Source organism: Natator depressus, chromosome 11 (assembly GCF_965152275.1).
Source record: "Natator depressus isolate rNatDep1 chromosome 11, rNatDep2.hap1, whole genome shotgun sequence".
Lineage (NCBI taxonomy): Eukaryota > Metazoa > Chordata > Testudines > Cheloniidae > Natator > Natator depressus.
In genome coordinates, this window is record NC_134244.1 from 21,141,182 (window position 1) to 21,166,635 (window position 25,454).

A 25,454-nucleotide genomic window follows, 5' to 3' on the forward strand; every position below is an offset into this window, starting at 1 on the left:
GATCTACTTTTTAATATATGGATGAGACACTCCACACGTGACAAGGCAATACTCCAGTTCTCCCAACATGGAGATTTCCAAGCTGATCAAAAACATCGATATTGTGTTCCACAATGGAATGACCTGCACTTCTCTCTGTAAAGTGTATAATCAAACAGTTCTAAATCAGATTAAGATTTTGTTCAAATCAGAAATGAGTCAGTTATCATAATTTTCATAAAATATGGAACGGTAAAGACCCTGCTGATGTGTCATTTTCTCTTCAAGCTTCCCCCCCCCCCCCCAAAGGTAAGCCAAAGGTCAGACCTTCTGGCCAACAAGGAATAAACATTCAGCCCAAAATGTGCCACAAAGAGTATGAAGTGTTTGTGCCATGTATCGTATCTGCAACAAGTAGACACTATTCAAGAACACCAAACTCAAACTGGTTGTTTTCTGATAAAGGTAGCTGTCCTGACAGTTGTTGCCTATGCTGTTCTTTATACAGATTCTTTCAGGGCTATCATTTCCATCACCTGTCTACAAATCTTTTGGAATCTAGCAGCTTCCAACTACCAAGATCCAGAACTCTGAGTTGTGATAATACTCCAGCAGTTGCTCAGATTGTCTACAACTGAGACTTACTGTGCTGTCAGACATATGCCTCCCAAGAATGTCCTGGGGAATCCTATTCAACACAAACCAGCATGGCATCCCAGGAAAACAGGAATTGTCTTCTCCTGTTTATCTGTAAAGTGGACACCCAAATGATAGAAATGTTCATGATCTAAACTATTTTATTTTGAAGATTTCAAAGGCATATTAGTCCTCAGAAAATTCAAGGCCATCTCTATCTCACATATAATAGCTGTGTTTGCTGCCACAGAGACCAGACTATTGGGAGTAACAGGCAGGAAGCCTTCATATTAAGCACAAAAAAGAGGAAAGGAACCTCACAGTCATGTCCTTGAGAGACTGTTCACTGAGTAACCTGAGTTACTGAGGTACCACAATCATCTTTCCTCTCAATGTGAACTTGTAATTTCCAATTTAAGGAGACATAAGTGTGTTAGCTCTGACTGAGCACACTAAAAATTATAGCGTAGCAACAATATAGCATAGCCGCTCAAGCACGTACCCATTCAAGATGCTAGGTACATACTTGGGTGGGTAGCCCTTCCTGCCACTACTACCGCGGTGACTACATTTCAATTTTTAGCCTGCTAGCTCATTCAGAGGTAGCATAGGTATGTCATCCTTGAGCTGGGAATTACATTTTCAGCTTGAAATGTAGATGTCCTCACAGTTAAGGGAAGCCTACCTCACTGAGTTTTGCAAAGTATTGAGATGAGGTATGTTAGGCAAACCATTTATTTTGCTTTACTTCCATTTTCTCTCTATTTTTTATAAATCTGTAGACAACACAAAATTCTTCAAGCTATAAAGAGAGGTGATAAGGGGTAAAAAGTTTCTGGAGCCTCACTCTTGGTCTTGATCATATGTGGCACACAGAGTTATGGCCTATCCTCTTAAAATACATTGCAAAGAGGAGTATCAGGAGAACAAAGAGAAGAAGCCTGATGACCAAGGAGATGCACATTGGCAGTTGGGGCAAGTGACGAATACTTATCCCTTCTATAGCACCTTTCAACAAGGAATTTCAAAACACTTTACAAACATCCGGGCCTTTATCTGAAACCCATTGAATACAAGGGAAAGACTCCCATTGACTTCAGTGGGCTTTGGCATAAGCGATTAAAACCTCCTAAACCCATGATATAACAATATTTATTGATTCCCATTTCACAGATGGGGAAATAGTTACAGACTATTTAAATGGCTTCCCTGAGAGTAACTGGCAGAACCACAAGTATAACTTAGGGTCCTGAGTCTCAATTATTTTCCCAAAATGATCACTCACTCTGATGGCTTTATATTATTTTTTTATTATTATTATTAGCTTGAGGTACCAAACAAATAAGAGGAAATTAGTCTTCCTTTTGGGGTGACAATATCATGGGATTGTTTAAATGGATAGTCTTATATATCTTAATGTTCATTTAATGTTCATTTACAGAATTTTTTGGCTTTAAGAATTTCAGGGATAGTATTAGTATTTCCCCCCCAAAATCTCTTCTTTTTTCCTAATATCACTATAAAATAGTGTCTTTTGTCTAGTATGTTATATATAGTTACCTCATGTGGAGAGAGGAGTACAGTATTTTTTATTTTGTTATGTCATTATTCTTTTGTATGTTTAAAATATTATGCACTAATTTATTTTTATTTTCCTTTTTCCCCTTGATACCTTTTACCTTTTTGGGGACTTTAATTAATGAACAAACTGTATTCAGTGAAATGATTTTTTAAAATAGTTTCTGAAATTTAAGATTAATTAATATTTAAGATTATATTTTAATGATAATCTTAACAAGAGTAAACTAAAAATCAATCTAGTATTATATAAACAATTAGTGTAAATGGAACAGGGTATAATAAAATATTTTTTGAAACCTTTGCACTTGAATTAAGGGTACTGAAACTCCTCTAGTTTTGTTCACACTTTGAACATTGTAAAGCTTAAATTGTAAAGTTTTACATGTTACTGAGGATGAAACTATTGCATGTGATTTACTACAGTGTCCATGTGGTAAACAGACAAGTTGGTAAGGAGCAGAGTTCTAGGTAGAGAAATGAAGTAAAGTAACTTATAAAAAGTGACAAGTTTCAGAGTAGAAGCTGTGTTAGTCTGTATCCGCAAAAAGAAAAGGAGAACTTGTGGCACCTTAGAGACTAACAAATTTACTTGAGCATAAGCTTTCGTGAGCATCCGATGAAGTGAGCTGTAGTTCACGAAAGCTTATGCTCAAATAAATTTGTTAGTCTCTAAGGTGCCACAAGTCCTCCTTTTCTTTTTCTCAAAAGTGAAAAGATCAAGTATTTTTCTATTGTTGAATTTGTGACAATGAAAAAGGTATCATAACAAAAGATTTAGAAGCATATAAGAATTGCTTATTGTTACTCTGATTCAACATATTTCTTTGTTAAGATGTCGATTACAAATTTTAGTGCACAAAATTAAAATGAAATGACCGTGAATTAGAATTAAAGAGAAATGCAGCGGGGTGAACATTTTTCGTTGTGAGTACAAATTTCAAGGTACAATTAGGGTTGCCAGTTTTGGTTGGATGTATTTCTGGAGGATTCATCACTTGACATAATCTTTAATTAAAAAGAAAAGGAGTACTTGTGGCACCTTAGAGACTAACCAATTCATTTGAGCATGAGCTTTCGTGAGCTACAGCTCACTTCATCGGATGCATACTGTGGAAACTGCAGAAGATATTATATACACAGACACCATGAAACAATACCTCCTCCCACCCCACTCTCCTGCTGGTAATAGCTTATCTAAAGTGATCATCAAGTTGGGCCATTTCCAGCACAAATCCAGGTTTTCTCACCCTCCGCCCCCCCACACACAAACTCACTCTCCTGCTGGTAATAGCCCATCCAAAGTGACCACTCTCTTCACAATGTGTATGATAATCAAGGTGGGCCATTTCCTGCACAAATCCAGGTTCTCTCACCCCCTCACCCCCCTCTAAAAACCACACACACAAACTCACTCTCCTGCTGGTAATAGCCTATCCAAAGTGACCACTCTCCTTACAACGTGCATGAAAATCAAGGTGGGACATTTCCAGCACAAATACAGGTTTTCTCACCCCCCCCCTTCCCAAAAAACACACACACACACAAACTCACTCTCCTGCTCGTAATAGCTCATCCGAAGTGACCACTCTCCCTACAATGTGCATGATAATCAAGGTGGGCCATTTCCAGCACAAATCCAGGTTTTCTCACCCCCCCACACACACAAACTCACTCTCCTGCTGGCAATAGCTCATCCAAACTGACCACTCTCCCCACAATGTGCATGACAATCAAGGTGGGCCATTTCCAGCACAAATCCAAGTTTAACCAGAACGTCTGGGGGGGAGGGTAGGAAAAAACAAGGGGAAATAGGCTACCTTGCATAATGACTTAGCCACTCCCAGTCTCTATTTAAGCCTAAATTAATAGTATCCAATTTGCAAATGAATTCCAATTCAGCAGTTTCTTGCTGGAGTCTGGATTTGAAGTTTTTTTGTTGTAAGATAGCGACCTTCATGTCTGTGATTGCGTGACCAGAGAGATTGAAGTGTTCTCCGACTGGTTCAGGAATGTTATAATTCTTGACATCTGATTTTTGTCCATTTATTCTTTTACGTAGAGACTGTCCAGTTTGACCAATGTACATGGCAGAGGGGCATTGCTGGCACATGATGGCATATATCACATTGGTGGATGTGCAGGTGAACGAGCCTCTGATAGTGTGGCTGATGTTATTAGGCCCTGTGATGGTGTTCCCTGAATAGATATGTGGGCACAGTTGGCAACGGGCTTTGTTGCAAGGATAGGTTCCTGGGTTAGTGGTTCTGTTGTGTGGTATGTGGTTGTTGGTGAGTATTTGCTTCAGGTTGGGGGGTTGTCTGTAGGCAAGGACTGGCCTGTCTCCCAAGATTTGTGAGAGTGTTGGGTCATCCTTCAGGATAGGTTGTAGATCCTTAATAATGCGTTGGAGGGGTTTTAGTTGGGGGCTGAAGGTGACGGCTAGTGGCGTTCTGTTATTTTCTTTGTTAGGCCTGTCCTGTAGTAGGTGACTTCTGGGAACTCTTCTGGCTCTATCAATCTGTTTCTTCACATTTTTATGGCTGATTTAGAACAACGCTTCCTCAGCTCTCGTCCCCTAACGCCCCTACTCTACTTGCGCTATATTGATGACATCTTCATTATCTGGACCCATGGAAAAGAAGCCCTTGAGGAATTCCACCATGATTTCAACAATTTCCATCCCACCATCAACCTCAGCCTGGTCCAGTCCACACAAGAGATCCACTTCCTGGACACTACAGTGCTAATAAACAATGGTCACATAAACACCACCCTATACCGGAAACCTACTGACTGCTATTCCTACCTACATGCCTCCAGCTTTCACCCTGACCACACCACACGATCCATCGTCTACAGCCAAGCTCTGCGATACAACCGCATTTGCTCCAACCCCTCAGACAGAGACAAATACCTACAAGATCTCTATCAAGCATTCTTACAACTACAATACCCACCTGCGGAAGTGAAGAAACAGATTGATAGAGCCAGAAGAGTTCCCAGAAGTCACCTACTACCAGCACAGTGTGCCACAGTTACATAAGATGATTAGAAATAATGAATCTCACAGAATCATTTGTACCTGAATTGTAAGTTCTAATCCCCAAAACATCCTTTTGCATTATTTGTTAAAACAGGAAACTCTGTGCAAAATGTATCCAGAATTGTAGCAAGAGTCACTTAGAGAAAAGTTGAACAAATGTCACTATTCGGCTTTAAAAATCCAACTTGAACACAGTTTTTCAAGAAACTAAGAAAAAGTTAAACTATGATTTTGGAGCAATTTAAGATTTGAAAATATGTATTATAAATTCTTGCAGTTCGTTAAGGATTTTCAAATGACACTTAGCAGTGATCATCTTATTTAACTTTCTAACTTTTGCATTACAGTATCTTATACAAGAACATCATGGAAAAAGAAGTTGGATTTAGAATTCAGAATGTACTTACGACATTCTTCAGGTTCATCTGATCCATCCCCACAGTCATCTACAGTGTCACATTTCCACCAGAATGGAATACATTTATCAGTTTTGCAACGGAACTGTAGTAAGAAATGGAGGGGAAAAAAGTCTTAAAATATGAATATTTTTCATGCAAACAAAATAATTTATGAGAAATTAGACTCATAGCTCAAAACTTACACCTAATGTTTCCCTAATGTGCATCTACAGTTGATTTTGTACAAGATACTGTTTGAGGAGTATTGGCCTAGATCTTCAGCTGGTGTAAATCATTGTAGCTCCAATGATAGTAAAGCTATCCCATTTTACAACAGTTCAGGATTTGGTCCTTCAATTTTAATCCAAAATAGAAATTTACATTCCTTAAAGAACTGTTATTGGGTCTCTTGAAGCAGATATTTAACAGCATTCTTTCAGAATGAATCTGAGTAACAGCAGATATTTTGAAGTTGCTTAACAATTCAACTGAATATACAGTTTTGTTTTTAAACAATCACTTTTATGTAAGTTGAATCAAATCAATGGAACAACAACCTAATTCTCCTGATTCCTCAAAAGGCAAAAAATCTGTTAAGTAAGCTCCTTCATAAGGCCCAATATTGCCCCAAATCTCAATTAGAAGCTCTGCTGTTCCTTCACTATTGCCGAGAGAAGAATGCTTCTAGGAGTTAATCTGAAAACCACCAATTCTTTTTGCCAATAACATCAAGTGGTAAAGTCTGGGTAGTTTAAGAATACCGGTAACTATTTTAGTTTTTCTATATCTATGCTTATCCCTGGTTATTTACGTGCTGCACAAAAGTAAGGAGTACAAAAGCCCAGAAACAGAACATGTTTTACTTTGTAAATTCCATCAGGGGAGAGGAGTATGACTGAGTATATGTTTTCTGTTTGTTTGTTTTGTTCAAAGAGCATTGATCCTTAAGGAAGTTTTCTTAAAAGGTTTGTTTTTCACCTTAATCTGAATACCATTAAATCAGAGCTCAGTCTAATTTTTTCTGCCAGGGTCTTCCACAGGCGGGATATTGCTGTCAATTATGCTTTGTGACCTGTAGTTAGAACTGAGGTATAAATGCTGAATTATTATTGTGGAGGATAGCTGGGAACCGCTGAAGATAAGGTTGGTCCTGTGAAGTAGCCAGGTCCCAAACACTTAAGTGGCCTTGTAGAAAAGGACTTTCAAGTTCTATTCTAAAGTGGTTGATGTAGTATACCCACGTTGGCCTCTAGCATAAGGTGTGCAGCTGCAAGCCATACCACCAGCTCCAATCTTTCTCCAGTGTTTATGGCCAAGCTCAGGTAGAGTTAATTGCAATAATTCCACCTGGAAATGTGGAAAATAGAGATGATAATGGCTATTTCCTCATAAAAGAAAAAAATCCACAAATCTAGAGTCACCCACTCATTTTGCTTAAACCATCAATCAATTTTAACTTTTGGTCATCAGTGGCCTGGGAAAATTAAATTTAAACCATTAAAAAACCTTGGGATGAAAATCTCCCCATCCCATTACATCTCACACTTGACATACAGATCATCTATTGGCAAAAAATTCCCTCTTTTCTCTTTGCTTGGCAATACAGCTTTGCCTGTTCCCTCTTATTTGAGGAGCTAGCCATTGTAATCTATACTTTCAACATTCCTAGGTTGGACTATTGCAGTTCACTCTACCTGAACTTGGACACAAACACTGGAGAAAGAGGTCACGTGGATAGATCACCATCATCTACTTTAGAACAGGGTTGAAGGTCCCTGAAGAACTGCCTCTGTAATAGAAGCATGAGACTTAGGGAACAATACAGGTGAGTCAATGTGTTCATTTAGATGGAATTCTCTAACCACCTTTGGTCAGACCTTTGGGTGTGTTCTTAAGGATATGTTGTCCGGGAAAAAAAACTGTATAGACAGGATCAGCCATCAGAGCTTGAATCTCTCTTCTACCCTGCTTGCTGAGGTTATCACTACCAATTCAGAAGTTTTCAGAGACAAGTGCAACAGAGAATAGATAACCATAAGTTTGAAGGGAGAGCCCATGAACATTGAAAGAATCAGGATGAGATCTAAAGGGAAGAATCAGTTCCTTGATAGGTGGAAAAACTCTTATTAGGCATGTTAGAAACTTTATGATCAATAGGTGTGAAATGATAGATTGACCCTCTACAGATAGATGATGTGCCGAGAATGCTGCCAAGCATATTTTCACCGAGCTCAGTTCACTGTTTCAGTTCTAATAGGTGGTATAGACATATTGATACTGAAACTTCCTGAGATTTCCCCAAGATTGTTGGCGACACCAGAGAGAAAATCTTGTTCTTTTGAGGAAATTTTGAAAAGAGTAACCTTATCTTGAACAGAAAGATTTCTGGAGCCATGAGAATAACCTCTTTCTCACACCAGTAACAGCTTAGTTCTCACATAGATAAACTAATTCTAAAATCAGTCTGAGATAAGGGCTACTAGAAAGTTCAGCCACAGTTTTATATGATCTATTATTCTGATTAATCTTGATATGTGATTATACTCAGATGGAGAATCCAGTGTACCTATGGCACTAGGGCTGTTACCTACATTTTGCTGGTGCTTAGTTGTAGGATTCCAATCAGCCATTCTGGAGAAACTCTAATGTAGCTGATATTACTTTCTGATTATTATATTTGTTATTGCAGTAGCATTTAGCAGTCAGGGCCCCATTGCGCTGAGCACTGTACAAAGAAGCAATCCTTGCCCCAGAAAGATTTCCGCTTGCACTGGAAACATTACTTGACCAAATCAATGAATGAGATTTCCTGGTTGGGTTCTGTCTGGTTACAAAAATGTATCCAAGGCTAATGGAAAATTCCAGCTGAATTACACTTCTCTTCCAATGCCCGTGCTGTAAACCACAGATGTTCAAGATGAAGGAGTTCCTGATTCAAAAGGTATGTTGTTTTCTGCACGTGCAATGTGGAATACTTGGTTATCTGTCAAGTCCAAAGTGCCCTCTGGGCCAGGAGAAGACATTCCTTTCCCTCTTTTCTGTACTTTTATGTGAACTCTCTTGAAAGGCAGAAGATTCTTCTCTGCCCAGTATATTGTTTCCACTGCCGTTTAAAAGCTTTAACCTCTGGTATGACCCTGAATTTTGGAATGGATATAAAAACTCATGCCTCATGCCTAAATAAATCTATAACAGGAGGTAGGAGGAGACTTCCCTGTGAGCACCATAATTACCCCCTTTGTAGTTTTTTGCACCTTCTGCTGAGGTTTGGTTCTGGGTTGGCTATCAGCATTTTGCTAGTACTTAGCTGTCCACAAAGGAGCATTTGGATGTGATCTGGGAATGACACCTAATTTTGCATTGCATCAGGAGTATAGTTCCATGACCTCAGAAGGAACTTCTGCACTGCATTTTGAGAAGCCCACTCAGGCAATGAAGGCAATGTCTGGCACCAGCAATCCTAGCAATTGGAGATAATTAGCTATAGATGACAACTGCTAGGAAATGAATAATACAATGAAGTTCTGGATCTTTGGCAAAATATGACCAGAGCTATGTCTGTTTTGATTCTGGGGGACAACCATTCTCTGTATTGGGTTCAGAAAGTTCTTGATGTTTGATCAAATGGTGAGCATGAATTCCTTTCAGCAGTTGCCCAGTTATAAATGAATGTGTTTCTCTGAGCAGGGTACTAATTGGCATGTTGCCTGTGCATGGGAATATGTGCTTAACTTGCAACATGAGCAAGTCCTGTGATTACCAGACCTTTCTTAAAACTCTGGGTATGGAGGAGCATCCAACATTTCCAGGTGGTCTTCCAGTCAAATACTAACCAGGATCCCAACCCTGCTTAGCTTCCCACAGCAGACAAGTTCTGGTGCGTTCAGCTTGATATGGCTGCAGACACAGAGCAGAAGAAAGAGTCTTGTATTGGAATTGTGAGCAAACATACACACACACTGATTTTGTCTTGGTCATGCTGATACTTTTGTTGACTTGGAGGAAAGTTTATGTAGCTTTTCATGTAAGCCTTTGTTCCAGATTTTGTCCTCCAGGGTTATAATCCCGTCTTGGACACCCTTGGTGTTGGTAATGACTAACACATTGCTATGCTGGCTTTTATAGTGAGAGTTGAGACAGTTTACTATCTCAGCTTACTAGATGTCTGTGGGATCCTGCAAGGTTGCCTGTCCGCTACCCTGGGCCAGCTAGCACCCATGTACGTACTGTAAGAGCAACCTAGTACCTCTCTGTGCTTTCCTCATTAATTCAGGAGTCATACTGAGCATGGGAAGGGATTTCTCACTTTTCTCTCTGTAATCTCATGATGGTGTAGCTTCACAGGGAATGGAATCCTCATGTTTTTCATTTCTGGTCTCAGAGATCCTGAAGTGCTCCTTTTGCTTTATGTGAAGCCTGCCTGTGGAGCAGGGGAGGGATGAAGAGAGAAAAAAACCCTTCCTACCTTTCAGATTCTGAGCCCCTTTCCTTAGCAGAACAAGGGTTTACGGTTGATGATCAGATGGTACAGATCCTATTCCACTGTTACGTAATCTGAAATCCCTTTCATTGCAAAGGGAGATACTTGGGTGCAAGCCAGACAGACACAATTCCAATTATTTTGCACCCTGAATAAGAGCTTCACAGCAAGGGCAGACTTCTCCGCATGCCCAGACATGCAGAAGGTGTGGGAGGGGCTGTGAGCTTGATACAGAGCACTGTGAGAGCTTCTGTGCAGACAAAACTCCAGGAAACACTCCCTCCAAGAGGGGGAAGGCAGAGAAGGGGTTTAACCTCTGATTTTAACCCCACACGTTCATTAACGATACTAACTGCTGCCTTGAAAAGATGATGCAAATCCCAGAGACTTCAGGTCCCAAAATGTCAAAAGAAAGCAAGACTTACCCAAGAGCATCATAAAAATCTCAAATCATTGTGTGTGGAAGGGGAACTGGGGAACTGTGTAGCAGCCTGTCTTCTTTCCTCAGAGATGAGGACCCATTCCAGTATCTGGGAGAGGAGGACTTTTTGATCCTTTTGTGTGGTGGGGAGGGATTTTCCCCATCCAGCCTGGGTGTGTTGTGGGAATTACCCGCTGAGCTGTCTGGATAGCATCTTCCTTGTCCTTAGACTCTTTCCCCCAAAGGCTCAGAAGCTCCTGATAGGGCTTTTTTGCACTGGCATGGTTGCTCCTCAGGGCAGGGTGTGAACTGGGTATGCTGGTCCAACTCTGAGCTCCATACCCTGGCAGCATTAGAGTCAGCTGGCTGTGAATTGACAGGACATAATTCACCCTCTGTTGCCTCACATGTGGAACAAAACTTAGATTTGGCCTGGTGTTTGTGGGACAACTCTACCATTTTTGAGAAGGGGCAGAGGAATCCTGGAGGGGAGGCATTGAAGTGCTTGATCTGGGTGATGGAAACCACTACACTGACACATACCCGATCCAGCGGACGAGGAAAAAATATTATATGATGCTTCCACAGAAAAATGAATAAAAATAATGTTATAAAACAAAATTGTCTGGATAAATTGAAATGCCAACTTGTTCCACTGCTGGAGGAAGAAAATCTGGTGGCCTTAGTTGAAAGGCAGACCTTAGTCCTTGAGTCCCTAGCAACCACACTGGACTGCCTCCAGATTCCATAGGTGGGGAAGCGGGTTCACCATGAGTGAAGAATGAGGAGAGTGGCTCTGCAACAGAAAGTGAATTAAAGGAGCAGGCTTCTCAGCTGGACTTTTATGGTCTCCTGATACCCAAGAAGTTGTGAAACGTTCCTGCTGATATGGCCAGGTTATCCATAAAGGATGGAGGACAATGAAAGGATTCTATGTAAAAGTACCCAGGAATCCTGAGAGACCCTGGAGATGAAGTTCTTAATGCAGCATAAGGGTGAATGTGACCCCCCACAAGAAACCACAACTCCTTTGTCTGGAGAACTATTCCAGGCCTGCAAGCCCACCCACATGGCAGAGAGGCTGACCCAAAAGCCCTGAGAAGTGAAATTCAATCAGGAAATGCAGTTATATTTCCCAGGACTGAGGAAGGGCCCCTCAACTTGATCCCTCTAGTACAGAACGTAAGGTGGAAGCACATACAGAAAGTAAAAGTGTGTTGGCACTGAGAAACCTGTGGCAACTCCAAAGAAAGGGTGGTAGATCTTATAGATTGTTGTCACTGGAAAGATTGGAGGTACCTTTGGTTTGAAAAAAACACAACCAAGGTCTCTGATCTGCTTATGGCAATGTTTTACTTCCTCCTCTGCAATGACACTGAGACCTACTCTCAGTTGCATTTCTTATCCTTATGCTTTAGACATAAGAACAACAGAAGAGCAGAACCAAGGCTTTTATAAACATCAGGTGTCACTGAGTTTCCAGTAAGGAACCCACCTAGCCGGTGACTTGCCAGTTGCTGAGCCAGTCTCCAGTACTGAAAATATGCTTGAATACTTTCTTGCCCAGGAGGAAGCACCATCAAAGTCCCTCACAGTGAAGGTGCCACTGTCCTGACACACTGAAATGATGAAGCTGGTATACTCTGCAATGGAGCAAGTCTGAAACCAAACTCCAAATATTCCTCTCCAATTTGAAACTGAATTAAGGTAGCAATCCCATCATCCAGGACTTGTGTTTCCAAATAGGCAAAATATTGTTTCACAGTTCCTCCCTCTCACCTCCAATCTTCTAAGGAACACAGAAAACATCCATCCTGTGCTGTACTCTTATACACTGATTTTCCAGCAGGTACGGAAGCCCAGGTCTCTCCCTGAATTTGGCTCATTTTCTAAATGAGTGATTTAATAAAAATGTAATATAGATGCAACTAAAAAGGTCATATCCTACATTAAAAATAGTTAAATTAAATTACACGTTATTCTTTGAGGTGGACCAAACTGCTTTAGATCCAGTTAAGTGTTTTCAAACATTGCAGCTGGTAATGGGTAGTTAGATCAATTTGCTACCGAACTTTTGTTAATATTTTCCTGTAGCATTTGCTGTTATGTTTATTCAGATCATTGTCAGAGGTACTGTCAGAAAAAAGGAATAGCTGTGATACCATACCTGAGAAGACTACATTCCAGAAGCACTATTTCTAGTAATTAGGACACATCATAGTGCTTCATTACTTTGTACCCAGTGTTCATGGGTACCTTGCAGGTATGGTACCTGCAAATAGTGAATATTACCATTGTAACACAACACTCATTTTCAATGACTGTAAAGAGTAATCTATAATTTTTTTAAAGTTTTATCATAGAAGATAGTAAGTCTGACATCAGCTTGGGAAACACAATATGCCCCTTTTGATGAACTTTCATATACAGGAAGATGACTGAAAGGATGCTGAAAGTTATGAAAAATCATAATTGATACATTGTAGAAACATGTAAAATGCATTTAAAATTGCTTCTCTCTCTATCGCATTATTATGATTTAGAGTCCATTATCTGACAATAGCTAGAGCTGGAAACAAGTGCTATATCCCATGGGAAAAATGGAATTTCTAGATTTTTTTTCCTTTTAATAGCCCTCAACATCCGAGAGATATTAGAGCTTTTACTTATCACTGGTCCAGGATTTGACATTTCTTCAATTTGCAGTTAATATAATCTGAGGCAGAAATTTCACATTCTAGGGGGTATCATGGTTTGGGGTTCAATCCAGTGGGGTCTTGTGTCCCTTCTTACCCTGTAACCTGAGTGGCTCACAATGCTTTGCTACTATAGCTCCCAGCCCAGAAGGCTCACATTCAGCAACAAGCGAGCAGGTCACATCCAAGTGTCTGTGTGCTATACAGCCACCCCTAGTTCAGCAGCTCTGACCCTAGCAGCCTGTCTACTGCCCTACAGCCCCACCTTGGCTTCCATCAGCCTTAATTACAACCAGCCAGGTGACCCCAACACACTCCCAGTCCTGAATTTTCCCAAAACCACGTGCTTGCAATGCCCAGCCTTTCCCTGGACAGTTCAGAGAAATAATAAGGTTTGCTTGTTCCTTTAAAGAGACAAAAGCACAAATTAGCTTATTAACTTAACTTGGTTAAATACACTTCCTTTTCCTGAAAATAGAGCATTGAGTTGTTTTATAGTAAAAATAAAACAAATTTTATTAACAGGACATAGATTAAATGATGCAAAGTAAAGTGAATAAAATTGGAAAAGGTTACAAGTAAATCAAAGGGAAACATGCATCTAAAAGTCTAAAGCTTAATCTATCAAGGTATAGGCTTTGTTCAGAACGGCTTCTCACCCAACTTCCTTCTTCCAAGCTATTGCTGACATTTCCTCAGTCAGGACCTTCCACAGAAGTACAAGGCATTGGCTCTCCTTCTCTTTCAAGGTGAAAGATCTTTGGCTAAGCAGGTTTCTCTCCTATATTTATTTCCCAGAGATTCAACTCTTCCTTGGTTTAAGGACCTATCTTTCTCAGTTTGGGAGAGCTCTGGTCCCTTGTGTCTGTCTAGTGACTGATGCCAAATATGGCTTCTGTCATTGCTTATATCTTCCAAAGTTCAATTATCTTGTTTCAAAAGGCAGGATGACCTCATGCTGTTTTTCCCTTCCTGTGGGCTTCCCATCTCCCTATATGTAAATGAGGCTTCCATTGTTTTGATTCCACCATGCTTAATTTGCATAGGAAACAGGTAAATAGCTGTGAAATTCCCTCCAGCCTAGGAGAGACCTGTTTCTCCCTTTGTTTGGACACAGACTATGGAGACTAATATCAATATAATTCCTTATATAGTGTTGATACATACATTTTACAATGATATTAATCACCAGTGTGTCGCTGACTTTCATAAAACATCTCACTCAATAGATGTTTATATTACAGTAATAGTGTATACCATCAGCTGCTTCAACTGCTTATCACTTGAGGTTCAGGCTCCTTGTGTATATAGTTCAAAAAAAGTCTCTCTTCCCTGCTGGGGTGTAGATGCTAAGCTGTCTCATCCTCCGCTTATTAGCTTGATAGCTTTGTTTACTTTATATGTAAATGGACCTTCATTGTCCCTGCCTGAAGACTGGGCTGGCCAGAGAAGCAATCATATTCCTTTGTCTAGGACAGACCTGTTAACCAAATCCCCCTGACGTGCCTGGTTTAAATACTTTTTAGTCATAATTGCAACATATATCCATAACCCTTAATACATATCACATATATACATGACACAAGACTACTAATGATCAGTTAATTATTAGTTTTCCAATGACATATTACCTAACGCCTTCTAGATACAGATTATAACGATAGTAAGGTGGGGTACGCTGAATTGGTCAGGCCAGTTAAACTCATTACTTGATGCCAGTGAGCTGCTTGCCCTCTGGCACTAGGATGCTCTTAGGGTCACACAGGAAAATATTCAAAAACTCTTATTATTGCAGATTGTTACGTAAACAAATGGGAGCTGTTTGAAAGCTGCTCAGAGGTTTGAAAAGTTAGAAGTCCCTCTGGAGATTCGTGCAGGTGAGGTGGTAAAAAGTGCAAGATATAAATATGATGTCATGCGGTTCCACTATTTATCATATAGATATAATCTCTAAATATGTTATCCAAGATATTATTACAGACTTATTATTTGCGACTCCACAATTAAGGTTGTGTTGAATTTTCCACTTAAAGCAGGATTAAAATCCCTTGGTTCAACACTTTAATGGCTGAATTTAGTCTTTAAATTTAGCACAATAACTTTTCTGAAGGCAACTGAATGTACTGTGCTTTTTAAAATATATATATATATATATATATATATATATATATATATATATATATACACACACAACAACTTTTGCAGAGGAAACAAAAATATTTTCTTTCTGAAATGTTGCCCTCATGATATTATGGTAGTTTACCTCCTTCTTGTTAAACAATGAGTCACACAAGCTCTAAACTTCATACACAAATATATTTTCATAGCACCTCAGGTATGTTACTTTCAAATTTTATATTTAAACACAAATCATTCTTCTCTTCATATGTCCTAAGATAACTGATCTCCACAAAGAATAGCTGATGTTACTTCAAAGTTGTGCTGTGGTTTGGTGAACTCCTTCAGGTGTGCACCACTTTCATTAGTATTAACATTTCGCTGTAAGTAAAGCTGCAAATATACAGTAAAACGGCAACTGACTTACCTGACTGGCTGTGCAGTTTGACAAGCAGGTCTTGTTATCTGCAGCAAGGTAAAAATTAGTGGGACAGGCACAAGTGTGTGTTTTGCCAGGAGCTAAGAGACACAAGTGACTGCAGCCACCATTATTTATCATACACAAATGTTTAGACACTGTGAATGAAAAAGAAAAAAGAATATTAAAACCTATCAACCAACATGCTGATTCGCAGGGGAAAACCCCCAAACAAATAAAAAACAACACAGGCAACTTTCTCTTCCCTTTAGGGAAGCTTCTAGTAATATAAACCTGTTACCTCAGCATACTTTAAATCTCTTTTATGGTAAAAGGGGAAGTAAAATGCAATAGGTACAAATTACATTATTTTTACAATGTCGTAGTTTATAAAAAAAAGCATTCCTTAAAAACAAAAACAATGAAAAAATCACTTTTTTAGCCATCGGTCTTTCAAATTGTCTTATTAAGGAGCACAAGAATTTTGTATGAGGCAAATTAATTCACTAATAAAAATGAAGATTTGAATGCTGAAACAATGAGAGAAAGCACTAACCTTTTACAATGGTGCTGCTAATTTGCTAATCTAGACCAGCTGCCAAATTTTATTTAACTAGAACTGTAATACACGGACGGTAGAGGATCAGAGAGTTATAAAACTGTCCTCCTTCTGTAGGTTTTTTGGCCCAACTATTGTTTAAATAACTCAAGGGCTTGTTAGACACCAGTATTTCTTTAAAATGTTAACTCTCCTGGTTTTGTAATAATAATATTGAAAGCTTTGCTAATACTTTATTTCTCCTTTGCTGGACTGATTTTATCACCTTTGTAACATAATATCATTTTAATAATTCAGTTGATCTAGTCAATAAGCTGTTCTTTAATCATTTCAACTTGATATTTAGTTACTTAAGAAATCTACCAAAACCATTCTACAAATACTTATAATTATTGCATAAAAATGCCCAATCCTAATACAAAAAAACCAAACCAGAATAAAAATAAATAAAACATCAGTGAATTCAGAAATTAGATGTTTGTGAAATATGCTGATGTGCTGTCTGAAAAGCATGGATAGAATAATTACCATCAGGTTGTCTATAAGAATGATACACCTGGATATCTGTTATGGCATGCCATGAGTTAATCAGTGATATTCTGTCTGCTCCAGAGGTTTTGTGGGCACGGCTCAGTGACTTGGTTTTCCCATCTGTCCAGTAGATGTAGTCTTCAAACAATGTTAGTGCAATCACCCCTGGAATATCTTGATTTGGGACTGTAATAGGAGATGGTAAGATTAAAGTTCAGTCTTGGAAGACTGCCAGTTAAAATATTCCATACTGTATGGGCTGACTGATACAACCACTATATAACTGCTTGTAAATAACTGCCTTGACAATCTGTCAAGCCTGGAGGGTATTTTACTACCAGTTAAAATAATGCAGGATTGGGTGCAACAGCTCTGCTTGCATATATTTAGTTGGCCCAACCACTGCAAAGAAAATGAACGAATTTCAGTTAACAAATAACTACATCCAGATTCTAAACAAATTACATGTTAAATTTTAATAAAGTAGTTAGCACATATATTTAAGTTAATTTACTCTGCTAAAGGTCATTATTTTGATTTTTAAGGGACTACAACTTATTAAACCATAACCAAGATGCACCTTTAGATGTACTGTATTTTAACACCATTAAAAGCTATTGAAGTCACTTCTTTATGGTGACATATTACAGCTCACAAGATAAACTAAAAAACAGCTTTTCTGCTAACAGAAATGCAACAATGGTTAAAGGCTTACTGCTGTATATATTTACTTTTTAATACCGTACAATACATATCACAGGTGAAAATAGACAATAACTTTTATTCTAACTCCCAGAATAGAAATCCTAACTGGGTTAGGGGTTCTCAGTTTTTCATGTGAAAAATCTACATCATTCAGAGCAAATGAATTGTTAAAGTACATTATGTAGTGATACCACTGTTACAGTGCAGAAATACGTTTTTCTTATACTTTATAAGATTTAAGTATAACTTCAGTAGTATGTTACTCCATGAGTTCTCTCATTGAAACCACTGGAAGCACTTGTGGTGTAGCATACTATGAACACCCATAAGGACAGCAGAATATGGCCCACATTGTTCTGAATGAGCTTAACAAACACTGAACAAGCATTGTTAACATTCACTTTTGTAAAATTAAACAAACCCAGGTTGTTCAGGTAAATATGCATTTTTTATAGGTTTACTTACTTGCCTACTGTAGCTTAAAAAAAGAAAAATCAATCTGTTTAAAAAACCTTATGACAAAACATCCCGAGCTTTGAAGAAATAGTCTAGTAATGATACCATGAGATTTAAGAACTTCTGGAAAAATTATAAAACATGTAATTATGATGAGGAAATGGCAGACAGATGTTGTTATGTTTGAGGTTATTTTGAAAGGACAATACTGAATGCATGAATCTGACCAACTGTCCTGAACTAGATGGTCAAAAAGGAAATTAGCAGTATGAAATGGATATTTTCAAGTTACTTAAAACTACTGTTGTACAGTAAAACCTGGAGACAGGTGATGTTTTTTTTCTTAGAAACTGCATGCACCTGGTATGCATAGTTGACAAGTTGGCCCAATTACAAGAAAACTGTAAAAAAAATAACGTCAACTATCACCCACAGATATTCAGTTGATGAATAAACCTTGAAAAAAAATAGAAACATTGCGTGGGCTGAAGTTTAACAGGTGCTTATTATACATTTCAAAGTCAATTCCAAAACTTTCAACATTGCCTAGAACTCCTCCAGTAATTTTTTTTTGCATGTTAGCATTGGTTCAGATGGAATAAAACATACACACAGAGAGCACCTACACATTCCTACTGTAAGATTTGGTTTTTTTAAACTTTTGAGTTGTATTCAGGCAGAAGATTTATGTTATGGCACTTAGAATTGGTGTTAAAATGCAGGTTTAGGTGGTGGGGAATTTTCATCTGAACACATCAGAACCCTTGTGCCACATATATAATAGAAGCTGGTATTCACTTTATATACTATCATTTAATATATTCATGAGCATAACATCAAATTCCACCATGCCTTGTACAAGCATTGTTATGTCATTCATTCTGCAGTGAATAAGTATATCTTCCAGTTGCTCAAAACATTTTTTATGCTAAACCTAGTGTGTCTTGTTTGGCAGATATGGCATGTAAAACACTATTATTCATAACTGTCAAGTCAAATGATGGATGCTTTTGTTTGGAATTAGGAGTCTTTCTACAAAATGCCACATAGATCTTTAAGGGTCATTTTTAATATTTAGAAATTGTATCTGACATGGCTTTTGCTACCTTTTCCCTTAGCAACGTTTGTTGTGGTACAATTTTAAAAAGCTGTAATAATCTTTTGAACCGGAGATTCTTTCCTGCTTGTCTGCTCTATGTATGGTATGTAAGTACTGACAACAATAAAGCATCACTAAAATAGTGAATGTATTTGCATTGCAGAAGGTGAGTTAAATTAGAATTCTAACTTGGGGTATTTCACTTACAGCTATTAAAAGTATGAGTTACCATTAACATAAAATTTATTTCCCAAAAAGGAATTCATTTAAAATACAAAAGTAACAATAATTTAGTTAAAATGGAAAATGTGTTACCGAGTTTTCTGGGGCTGACCTGTCTCCTAGTAGGAGAATTGGAATTTGTGCCCCTCTTTCTGGAAATATCAGAGGACATTCAGACTTATCCCTGGGGCTTCTTTCATGGCTTAACCAAGCCCTTTCCAAAGTACCTCCCAGTTACTAAACCTGAGATTTTCAAAGTCATTCTTAGAAAGTTTGAACACCCAGCTCCCATTAATTTTAATGAGAATTAGAAGTTCAAATTCTTTATGTAACCTTGAAAATCTCAGCATAAATATTTATTAGTTGACTAAATATAAATATCTTACCTTACTTCACTGTTAAATACAAGCATGGGCACTAAAGAAATGATTGTAAAAATGCCCAAAGGACTTAGTTTGAACGGGAAGAATTAGGGGAAAGGTCAATCTGTGAAGGAAATCATGATGTAACAAATGTTCTATTCTGGATTCTGACATCTTCCTGAGTCTGAGACATCTTAGTTATAGCAAGAAATAAGAAAAATAGTCAAAACTGTGGGTGAAGGGTGAACAAAGAATGTTTCTTCTTCGCTAAAGTTAGTATCTCAATCTATTTGGTCATCACTTCTTGGAGCACCTTTCTGCCAAAGAATGCTTCTGCAGAGTATAAGTCAGGCCTGTAGATCTTTACAAAATGTTGATTCATGACAAGATGACAATTTTCCATTTGTTTTGTGGTGGCTGATTCACTTTCTGCCCAGGATGCTACTACAGACTGTGTTGACCAAAATAAGTCTCTTAAGCTGAATATCTTTCAGTGATAGAGCATTTGATTCATTTTTTTACATAGAGGATTTGAATGCCTTCAGGCAAAGATATTTAGGGTGGAAGGCAATAAATAAAGGTTTTCTTAAACATGCATGTACTCTGTGCCTCCTCATACTCTCATATGAGGGTGTACAAGACAGGGCAGCTGCGACCCTTCCTCAGCTCCTTTATAGTTCAAAGCCAATGCTGTTGAGGACTCAGAAGTGTGGGGACGGATCATGGAAACCACACAGATCACAACATCTCAAAGAGTCACAGTGACTGTATTCGTAAAAAGAAAAAAGAAAAGGAGTACTTGTGGCACCTTAGAGACTAACCAGTTTATTTGAGCATGAGCTTTCGTGAGCTACAGCTCACTTCATCAGATGACTGTATTGTAGTTAATTGTTCTTTCTTCTTCAAGTATATATCAGGATGGGTCCCACTGTCATGACTGGGAAGCAGTATCTTCCCTGAACAGCTGGAGTGAGGAATTTCAGCTGTATTTGTCAAACAGAGATTGAAGTACTGTTGTCCCGAAATTGGTATCTGACTTAGTTGCCATGTCAAGTGCATAATGTTTAACTGAGTTAGTGGGTTGCTCCGTGTAGCTGTCTTGCAATTCTCGGAAAGAGACATGTTTCTGAAGTAGGCAGATGATTCCACCTGTTCACTTGTGCAGTGACATTGACATTCAGAGGCAGTGGCTTGCCAGCCAGTTGATAGCAGCTGGAAATACACTGTGAAACCCACATTGAAATTCTCTGTGATGAGTTAGCTTAGTTTTTCAGTGCACTGGATATGGCCACAACGAGGCCTGAAAGGCTTGGTGCTGCTGAGGTAATAGAGCAAGGCTTTGTAGATGTCCGAAATATGCAGCTGCAACTTCTTCTCTTCCAGCATCAAGTACAAGGTTTGGGGAAAGATTTTCATTACCTCCTTGTCCCTGTGGAAGGATGTGGAAGGCAGCCTGGCCATAATAGCGAGGATCTTACTGATTCTGCATGCTGAGATAAAAGCCATGAGAAAGACTATCTTGATAGTAAGGTGATGTCAACAAGAAGCTCCATAAGTTTTAGAAGAACAATATTGAGTGGTAGTCAGGTCCCCCTTACTGGAGGTCAAATATACAGAAGGCCTTGAGGAATTTCAATGCCACAGGATGTGAGAAGACCAGGTATGACTGTACTGGGGCATGGCATGCAAATATTGAAGCAAGGTGAATTTAGCTGAGTTAAATGGTAACATTGTGTGTTTCAGGATTATATATAGACCAACATCTTCAGTATCAGGGCCTCCACTGGCTCACTATTATTTTGAATTGCCCTTATGGAAAATCTTTTCCATTTCAAGGAACATGTCTTCCTAGTGAAATGTTTCCTGTTTACAGATTTTTAGAACTTGTAGGGAACAGACTCCATCAGTCAGCGCTCAGCCAACCAACATCTAAGCCACAGATGCAACAACTGTGAGTCTGAGTGCAGTATCTTTGTGATTCTGGGATATTATGTCTGGAAAGGATGGAAGATTTATGCGAGGCTGCTTGGACATCTAACAAGTCCGACAGTCAAAATTGTCTTGGTCAGTGTGGAGCTATCATGATGACTGAAGCCCTGTCTAGTTCGATCTTGGATGTTTTTTGTGGGGACCAGGAGAATTAGAGGGAAAGCATATAGCAGTCCATGAGACTATAGACAGGGGAAAGGCATCCTCAGAGAGCCTGGGCTCATGTCTCCTCTGAAGCAGTACTTAGTATTATCTTCTGTGGTGAACAAGTCTGTGATGAGAGTTCCGCACTGATGGAATGCTAGTTTTGGAGGGTTATCCACAGCAACTACTTGTGGTGGCTATCACACTTCAGGAAGTCTGCTGGGTCATTGCCGACTCCTGGAAGGTGTAGAACCATGCTGATACAATGGAACTCGATGGTTTATTGGTAAAGAGGGGATGACTGAGCCACTCATTATTTTAGTGCATTGCTGACATGTTGTTTGTCAGGATTTCTGTCCCATGCAGAGGGAGAGGGGGTAGCCAAAAACTAATCACTCCTGTTTTGTGACACTGGGATATTATCCTACATACAGCCAGAGAATCCTTAGGTAACCCTTGAGGGCACTTTAAGCACCTGTGTGCTACTGGAGTAACAAATTTGATCTGTTTCTGGTACATGCTCTAACAGAGGTAGAATCTAAATGTCTCAGGTTGGGTGAAAGTTTAGTGTCCAGATATAATTTAACTGATTTTTAATTCAACAAAAATATTATCTGCCTGATTTGTAAAATGCATTACCATAACTATTAATGAAAGCGGAGAGACTAATCTCCAAATTACTATTCTGAATCCTGGAATATTGTTAAATTCCCCAAACAATGTACTCTAGTCTTTACATATTCCTTTCCATTCAGTAAATGGTCATTCTGCACATACATATATGAGAGAGAGAGAGGACCCCCATATGGTTATTGATGTGTGTGTGTGTCACCATCTTAACAGTGTTTCAGCATTGTTTCTATATAGTTGTGACAAAAGTGATACAAATGAAATTGTTACATTTATTTCAGTGAAGTGACTGAAATGCTATCAGTGTGTGTGTGGGAGGGGGAGGGTTCAACAGTTATTATATCTGTATTTAGCAAGTAGTTTTGAGGTATACCTTAACTATCCTTGCCACTTCCTGTCACAAGGACAAATATCATCTTTATTTGTAAAAACAAGACTGGATACTCATTTTGTTTAGTCAGATCTGTAAACACCTGCCATGAATTGATTTTCACTGGCCCCCTAAGCCATGTGACTGATAGCCTTAACATAAGATTTTTATTGTGTTTGGAGAATGAAGTAGAGGTGAACACACAGCAATTTTAGGAACACATTCATGATTCTTCTATCATTTACACCAGAATAAATCAGGAGTGCCTCCACTAACATTAATGGAGCTACACTGGTGTAAAACCAGGCTGTTTGGGAAAGGCAGCAGAAAGAGAAATTGCTGTTATCTCATTGAAACCTGTAGCTCTCTGGATAGTCGCTTCTGCTTGAGTTCTGAAAGTGTATCTACTCCTATGACTTGTGAGCTTTGCTGCCGCTTTTGATACGAAAAAAAAAACCTGTTGAAGGGTGTCAATATTGTACTTCTGAATAAAATAGGAATTTTTCTCTTAAGGTGATATTCATCCCTGTGCAGAGGGGCAGATCAAGGTTATGCACCACATAAGTTCTGAAAACTCAGCTTAGTGGTACTTTTGCACATTGGCCTTGATCTGCCCTTCTGCATATTTCACCTCCAGTGAAAAACCCACTCCTGGAATCCATTCTCTCTTAACCACTCAAGACTGTGACTATACACTATTTAGCAGAATACTACAAAATGACATCCTCAATATAGACATATTAGGAAATGATTAAAAATGTTAAATTAGTTGTCTTTCAGTCTAAATTTAGGGGTTGCTACATTGTCATAATACACATTCCAAAATCTATCAACATTTACAATTTATCATAGCTTTGATGGATTATGAGTACATCCAAAAATTCAGAGTAAACTGTGTGTTCATAGGAAAAAATAAGATTCAAGAGTGGTAGAATATAATATAAAATCTCAATTTTCCCGTTATCCCTAATTTACAAGGTAGCTAAGTTAGTGTGCAGGATAAAATATTAATTACACTCCAGAGACTACATTTCAGAATACAGTTGACTGACTGCAGCAACTAAATTTTAATAATTTTAAAAACACCACTACTATGTCCAAACCCTGGAAACAGCCATAGGTACTAGGATGGCTCCACAATATTCCAACTTCTTCATAGGCCACTGCAAGAAAGAATTTCTGGAAAAATGTGACACAACAAATGACATATGTGAGATACAATGATATTTTTCTCCACTGTACCAACAACCTAAACTCCCCCATGGATTTCCACCACAACTTCAACAACCATTGTCCATCCATCAAATTCTCTCTAGAACACTCCCACAGCAGCATCAACGTCCTGGACACCACAATCAGCCGCAACAACAGACCCTCACAGACAACTATATACAAGAAACACACAAATCACCTCGCCTACCTTCACAGATCCAATAACCATCCCCAAACACACCAGAAAATCTGTTATCTTCTGCCAGGCTCAGATACCACAGCATATGTCCCAAGAAGAAAGTCCAGGATACACACCTTAACATACTTAAAACCACCTTCACCAAACAAGGACACTTCACCAGAGAAGTAGATTGCATCATGGCCACCCAAATACCCCAAGAGAACATCCTTCAATATCGAACCAAAAAACCCAAACCTATGACTACACACCCCTTGTTGGTACCACTCTAATGGAACCCATATGGGGTAACATTAAAAACAATTACTACGCATACTCAATGGGGATCACATCCTGAAAAAAAATTGCCTGAACCTCTTCTGGCCTTCAAATAATCTGCCCCCAAACTCAGCATGCTCATCATCAGAAGCAAGCTCACCACAGATGAGCACACACCTACTTAAAACAGCACCAGACCTTTCCATAACAATCGATTAAAAACCTGCAGACATATATTCACTGCTACAATGATCAATACCCCACAACACACCTTTCAAGATACATGAGTCCTACACATGCCTGTCACAACATGTGGGATACCTCAACCAATGCACTACTGTCCAAACAACAACTATATGGGTGAAACCAGACAATCACTATGCTCTCAAATGAACTCACACAGAAAAATGATTTTTTCACAAAATGATCATTCCGTATCTGACCTCTCAGTCTTAATTCTGAAAGGACACCTGCATAACACCTTCAAAAGATGAGCCTGACATCTTAAATTCATAACTTTGCTAGATGCGAAAAATCATGGACTAAATAAAGACAATGGATTCATGGCTCATTACAACAATCTGTAACTCACTAACCCTCCTTTGTCCTATGACTACAGAGATGTTAACTGCCCACATCACCTTGAATGGTCTCTTGCAACATGTGTTAACAGCTTATGCTTAACAGTCTGGTCCACCTTGAATTTAGCTGTGACACTCTGAGTACCTTTCCCAAACCTGAAGAACTCTCTCTTTTTCACCAGCAAAAGTTGGTTCAGTAAAAGATATTACTGCACCCACCTTCTCTTTTTGAAGCATCTAAAATACTTTTTTAAAAAATAATATTTTAAACTGAATTTTGTGCTTCTGAAGGGCAATGAATTGAGAGCTCTGGAAGCCAAAGTCCTCTTATTATCCTCAATACCAATCCAGGACAAGTGAGAACAGT

The 25,454-nt window shown here is 38.8% G+C and overlaps 1 protein-coding gene across 1 annotated transcript in view; it reads right to left on the reverse strand.

The window, feature by feature from the left end:
* The window catches only part of LRP1B (LDL receptor related protein 1B), a 1,292,938-nt gene that overhangs the window by 166,866 nt on the left and 1,100,618 nt on the right, over window positions 1-25,454 (reverse strand). The window contains exons 61-63 of the mRNA XM_074967293.1: window positions 16,858-17,046; window positions 15,780-15,928; window positions 5,647-5,740 (exon numbers count right to left, since the gene is read on the reverse strand). Of these exons, the coding sequence (XP_074823394.1) occupies window positions 5,647-5,740; window positions 15,780-15,928; window positions 16,858-17,046 (432 nt within the window). The remainder of the gene's footprint in view (window positions 1-5,646; window positions 5,741-15,779; window positions 15,929-16,857; window positions 17,047-25,454) is intronic.